Here is a 6,298-nt window from a genome sequence, read left to right as displayed (position 1 = left end):
CTCCCCTTCTCTTTCTAGCTCTCTCTTTCTTTTCCATTCTCCTTCTTCTCCTTACTTCACCCTTTTATCCACCTCTCCCTTTATTCTATGTTTCGTGTTCTCTCCCCCCCCTCTTTCTTTGTTGCCTCTCTCTTTGTTTCTCTCCGCCCCCTTGTTTCTCTCACTCATTCTCCTCTCTCTCTCTCTCCTTTCTCTCTCTCTCTTTGTCTTTCTCTCTTTCTTTGTTATATTTCATCTTTCTCTCTCTCTTACTCTTATTTTCTCGTCCTTTTCTTTCCTTCTTCTCCCTCTCTCCTTTCCTCTCTTTCTCTCTCAATGCATCTCATTCTCAAGAAAAACAAATAAAAGAAAATAAGAAAATACAAGAACAAACCAAAAATAGGCAATGTGCCTACCACAAAGGCTCGAGGATAGATTCTTCGTCTTCTCTTCACGATGTCCCCTCTTTCTCCCTTGTGCACTTCTCTCTCTTCTTCACGTATAGCGGCAACGGTGAGAAGCTCTCCTTCTCTCTCCTCTCTCCCTCCCTCCCAAAGCCACGATCTCTCTCGCTCTCTTTTTCGCTCTCTCTCGAACTGTTTGCGGCAAAATATCACACTCGGGTTATCATCACTTTTTTTTTTCTCAAAGTGACGCAAATAGTGATACCACAGTTTTTCATCGAAAACGATCGTTGCTATACCCCCATTCCCTTGTAGTGAAAGAGAAATAGAAGAAAAGAAAAAAGAGAAGAGAAACAGACAGAGCAAAGAGGGGGAAAGAAAAAATAGAAGAAATGAGAGAGAGAGAGAGAGAGAGAGAGAGAGAGAGAGAGAGAGAGAGAGAGGATAAAATGGAGAGAGAGAAAAGTTAAAAAAATGAGAGGGAGAGGGAGGAGAGAGAAAAAGGCAATGACAAAAGAGGAGAGAAGAAAAAAGAGGAGAGGGAAACCAAAAAAAAGTAGGGAGAGAGGGGAGAGAGAAGAAGAAGATAGAAACACACACACACACACACACACACACACACTGCCAAACAAATGTAGGGGAAAGGGAAATTAAGAGGGAAAGGATAGAGACATTCGAGGTTAGAAAGAGAACATAACAAATGGAGAAAAAGAAAATAAAAAAGAGGAGAGAAAAAAAGAAAGAAAGAGGGGAAAAAATAGGAGAGAGAAGAAAAAAAGAGGAGATAGAGGGGGGAAGAGGAGAGAGAATGAGTAAAATAAAGAAAAAAGAAAAACAAAAAAGGAGGGGGAGAGAAGAAAAAGAGAGGAGAGACAACGGCAATGAAAAAATAGGAGAGAGAAAAATAAAAGCAAGGAGAATGAGAGAAGACACAAAAAGAGAGAAAGAGAGAGAGAGATACAAGAAAATAGAGGAGAGAGAAAAGAGAGAGGGAGAGAAAGGGGAAAGCGAAAAGAAAAGAAATAGAGAGAAAGGAATACAAAAGAGAGAAGGAAAAAATAGGAGAGAGAAAAGAAAAAAGAAAAAAATGGGAGAGAGAGAGGAAAGAGGAAAGAGAAAAGCAAAGAAAAGAGGAGAGAGAAAAACAACAAGAGAAAAGACAAAGGGAGGAAGAGAGGGAGAGAGAGAGAGAGAGAGAGAGAGAGAGAGAGTGTGTGTGTGTGTGAAGAAGAAGAAGAGAATATAAAATAAAAAAGCGGAGAACGAGAGAGAGAGAGAATGAATAAAATGGAGGGAAAATAAAAAATAGGAGGGGAGAGAAAAGCAATGATGAAAGAGAGAGAGAATGAAAAATAGAAAGAGAAGAGAAATAAAGAAAAAGAGGAGAGGGAGAGAGAAGAAAAAAGAGGGGAGAAAGAGAGAGAAAAGAAAAGGAGAGAGAGAGAGAGAGAGAGAGAGAGAGAGAGAAGAGGAAAGAAAGAGAGGAGAGGGAGGGAAAAGAAGAGAGAGAAAAAAACAAAAGAGAGAGAGAGAGAAAAAAGGAGAGAGAGAGAGAGAGAGAGAGAGAGAGAGAAGTGATGTTATCATGCTATAAAGAAACAAAACATCCCACATGAAAAGAATGGCATTCCTTGCACACACAAGGCATGGTAGAATATACATACATACATACATGCACACATGCACATGCACATAGCGCATAGCTACTAAGATTTCATTATCCTCCCCAAGTAGTATGCGATGCGATGCGATGCGATGCGTAGAGGTTCTAAGCTCTAACGTTTGATGTGCACGAGACTTTATTTAATATTTATATCGTTAAGCAGTCGGTTATAATATATTTTACCCCGCGCGCAAAATCTCACAGACAAACCGTCAGTTAAGTAAAATGGGCAAAAAAAACCAAAGGGAGCAGAGAGACGCCTCTCCTCTCCTCTCATCAATCAATCGATCAGTCAGCTCTCAACAGGCGCAATGGCATGGCATGCAGGTGCATGATGATCCGGCACCATCATCATCATCGTCATCATTATCATTCATCATCCTCTGTGGCAGCCTCCTTTGCGTCGCTTGGCTCCTCCTCCCACTGCATCATCAGGCCCGCCATGTCCATGCCAAGAATCATCAGCACAACAGGCCTTCGCTGTGGATCAAGCCAAGAAGCCTTCCTGTACAGCTGGCTGTCACACCGCACCGCCGCATGTCGCAGCATCCCGATCACAGCCCCAGACTTCCCCCCCGTGTGCATCAGATGACTGCGCGGGCCTCTCTGCCTTGCAAACTGGGAAAGATGGATCCTTCCGGCCTCGCTGCCATAGCTACCCTGATCACATCAGGCTTGCTTTGATCCTAGATTCTTCTCCCACAGTAATGGTTCGGGCTAATGCATACTTCAAGAGATTACTATTACAGAGATGGCCTCACATCAGGACGATGCTCCAGGGTTTCCACAGTATGCAGGAGCCCTAGCCCTACATCCCATCACATGTGCAATGCCTACCGGCATAGCCACCACAACTGTGCTTGCCCTCTGTCCACTCACTGCACAGGGAAATCTGTGAGATTTCAAGATGAGCACTGCACTGTAGGGCGGAGCAAATCCGTCTGCCGTGCAGGTTACCCTGGCTCCTTCATCGACAGTGTTTCGAGCTGCTACAGGCATTCTAGCCCAGTGCCAGTATCTAGAGACTTCTCTGGAGATTGTAAAACTGTTGATTATGCTAATCTAAGTGCGCTCCTGCGCAGGCTTTCCATACTCCAGATTGAAATGAAAGGGCTTCTACATGGCAAGTCATTGAAAGAGCGAGCGCAAGTGATAGGGCATAAGCTGGATGATGATGTCGGTGCGCTTGCAGCATCCACAAAGTTGAATCCTAGCAAGGATGTCTGGCTTCTGGAAAAAAATTCTGACGGGAATTCAAAAAAATGTAATAAGCAGGAGCAAGGCCAGGCTACAGATACATGTAAATGGAATTACAAAAGAGAAGGGTGCAGCAATTCACCAAGGCGGTTTGAGACCCGAGAGCACGAGAAACAGACAAAACCCGAATCCACAAGTGATGAGAACCAGGATGATCCATGGAGAGAGAGAAAGCAAATTGTTCAGCTTTGGAGGGAGTACAACTGCGACCTGCATTTAAGAAGGATCATAGACAGTTCCCGGAGAGAGGCTGCATGCAGAATTCTGGAGAAGGTGGTACACAGGAGATTGACATGCTACATGCTGCAGTACATCGCAGCTGTTGCAAAAGGGCTCATGGGGGATGAGAAAACAGATTATCTCAGGTTCTTCAAGAGAGAGGGTCCCTTCAGGAACAAGCCATTGAATGAAGGAACATATGGAGAGCTGCTTGTCTTTGTGGACAAGCAGGCAAAGCCGGCGAAGGATGTTGTGAAGGCACTCCAGATATCTGAGGAAGGTTTGGAGGAGGAAGGGGGCAGAGAGGGCTTTAATCCATATGCCATTGGAGATATCAGAGCTCAGATGAGGGCCTTCCTAGCAGTTGTAGCTGCCACTTCCTGTGGTTCAACATCTGCAGTTGCCGCCAAGGGTGAAGAAGAAGAGGATTTCTTCTCCACTGAATTTCTGCAGGACCTCATTCATGCAGCCGACCAGGGAAAACTGGGGACTCTTCAGAAAGCTCAGAAGCTCGTGAAGCTGGCTTGTTTCTTGTCCCTCAAATGCTTGGGTTTTCCTGGACCAAGCTAGAATTAGGAAAGGGAATTCACCCTCTGTGCCACAAGGATTAATTTGGTGTGGCTAGGTCGTATCTACCTTCTCAATACTTCTCTGGAACCTTGTATCATTCAATTCAGTGTGTACAAATTTTTAAAATCAGTGGTTGATTTTGCACGGGGCCTCTCAAGAGGGTTGCAGGATATAGAGGCAGATCTGAGATGACACATGTGAGTGTGCCTTCTAAAAAAGGTTCAGGACGCGTGAGGAGGTAAAGTAACACTGAGAAACGTTTCAGATGACATATCTTGTGTAGATTTGCAAAGAGTTTAGGAACTGCCATTAATAACTGCTGTATGAGAAAGAGCTAAATCTGTGTTTAGGACTTGTACATTCAGTGTTGTAATAGCAAGGAGAATTTACAGAAGCAGAAGGGGAAAAAAAATGGACTTTAGATGTTTAACCTTGAGACTAAGTTGCTAGTATGATTCAGTATGCCTGATTGTTTCTATGGGATGCAAATTCGGAGACCTTCATCTCATCCTACAGAAGTACCTCATGTTGAAACTCCTATCCTTACATCGAGAGTGTGAATGCATGCTATGTTTTCGAAGAAAGACTTACACCACTCTATGTCTGATGGATTGTTAGAGACAGTGAAGCAGGGATTCAGTGTGAGATGAAATGGAAAATTTGGAGAACTTCCAATCTTGCATCGAGACTCTGAATGCTTTCAAAGAAAGATAACACCACTCTTATGTAAGATCAACACGCAAAAATGCACTTCTTTCTGGGACTGCTTTAGGCCCACGTCTCCTTTTATTGTTAAATGACTTTGCTTTACTCATTGAGATTAACATCACATAGAAGTTTGAATAAGCCGCAATTACATGCTCTTTTTTCTTGTTGGGATGTTACGTTGTGAAACCATCGTGGGTAGTTGGATTTTTTAATCTTTTTAATCAAAGAGATGATAAGAAAATCTACGTTAGTACATATTTACAAGAGGCTTTTATCCTTGACAATGTCCCTTGGTCCATATATGACTAGGCAAATGCATAGGTGCTATGTGTTGGTAGTTTGATGGGCTCAAGAATGGTTTAGTTTGAGAGAGAGAGAGAGAGAGAGAGAGAGAGAGAGTGTGTGTGTGTGTGTGTGAGCGTGAGTGTGCATGTGAGTTTATTTGCAACATCATAGGATCATGGACTTAGTAGCAAAACAACATAAAACATCAACAAAAGGAATGTGGAGAGGAAAAATGGAAAGAAACTCAATAATGATGGAGATCACACAAGAGGAGCTCTGAAGTGAGCCACCAATACTTGCAACAAGTTGAAGGCAAAAGTGAAGCACCAATTAGAGTGAGTGAACAATGAGTGTAGTACATAATGTGAAGGGTGCCAAATAGGATTGCCTTAAGTGGAACAAGACTCAAAAGGATGATAATTCAAGGACTATGATGTTGACAAAACCCAAGCACCCAACAATAACTCCAAACCTACTAAAAACCACCATGCACCTCAAAGCAAGGTGACAATGAAGCAAGGGACAATGCTCATTATATTGAAGATATAAATATACGGAATTATATTTGTGATGTCTTTTAGCTAAAAACACCATACAACATCATAGCTACTATGACCACAATTAGTAGAGCATAGTGTGTAAGGGTGTGGCCATGTTACAACTCACTCTTTTGTGAATTTGATGTTTACCATCATGGGAGAAACTCTTTAGCAAAGTCATCTCTTCAAGGATAGTGAACACAAAACAACTCTTTATATTTGATATACTAGCACCTTCATACTCATAGTTTTCATCTAAGAAGGTTGAGCTCTCTACCCAAGGCTCATACACCAAGGACGTCAATATCATAATCCTTTTCAAAACTCCATGCAATGTGCACAAGTAGAAACTCGGCTAGGACTCAATTTCATGAGTTGCTCCCACACTTCCATGAATATGCTACTAGTCACCATGCCTTTTAATGCGAGCACATAAAACCTTCTCACCTCCACTCTTCTAAACACCATCAACTTGATACTACTTAATCAACTTCTATCTCTCTCTCTCTCTCTCATCATGGCATTCAACAGCTTCGTAGGTAGCTTCTCTTCATATCTTCCTCTCCTCAACGTGGTTGCTATTTTGTATTCACTCCCCCCTTTTGCAACTACTGTTGCCCTCTCTTATACCCTTATGTTGGTGCCTCATCATTGCTTTGCTTTTGTTTTCTTAA

The 6,298-nt window shown here is 42.6% G+C and overlaps 1 protein-coding gene across 1 annotated transcript; it reads left to right on the top strand.

Moving 5' to 3' along the window:
• The first annotated feature begins 2,254 nt into the window (after positions 1 to 2,254).
• Positions 2,255 to 4,236, top strand: LOC148028212 (uncharacterized). The gene has a single exon (XM_087689986.1). It carries the CDS (start codon positions 2,767 to 2,769, stop codon positions 4,090 to 4,092), a length of 1,326 nt encoding a protein of 441 aa, XP_087546112.1. The 5' UTR covers positions 2,255 to 2,766; the 3' UTR covers positions 4,093 to 4,236.
• Positions 4,237 to 6,298: the final 2,062 nt, after the last annotated feature.

The sequence above is a fragment of the Lygodium microphyllum genome, chromosome 12 (genome assembly GCF_053477565.2).
Source record: "Lygodium microphyllum isolate KBCC chromosome 12, Lygodium_microphyllum_v1.1.10, whole genome shotgun sequence".
NCBI classification, from domain to species: Eukaryota; Viridiplantae; Streptophyta; class Polypodiopsida; order Schizaeales; family Lygodiaceae; genus Lygodium; species Lygodium microphyllum.
The sequence above is the reverse complement of the archived record's forward strand: the minus strand, read 5'-3'. Positions and strand labels throughout refer to the sequence as shown.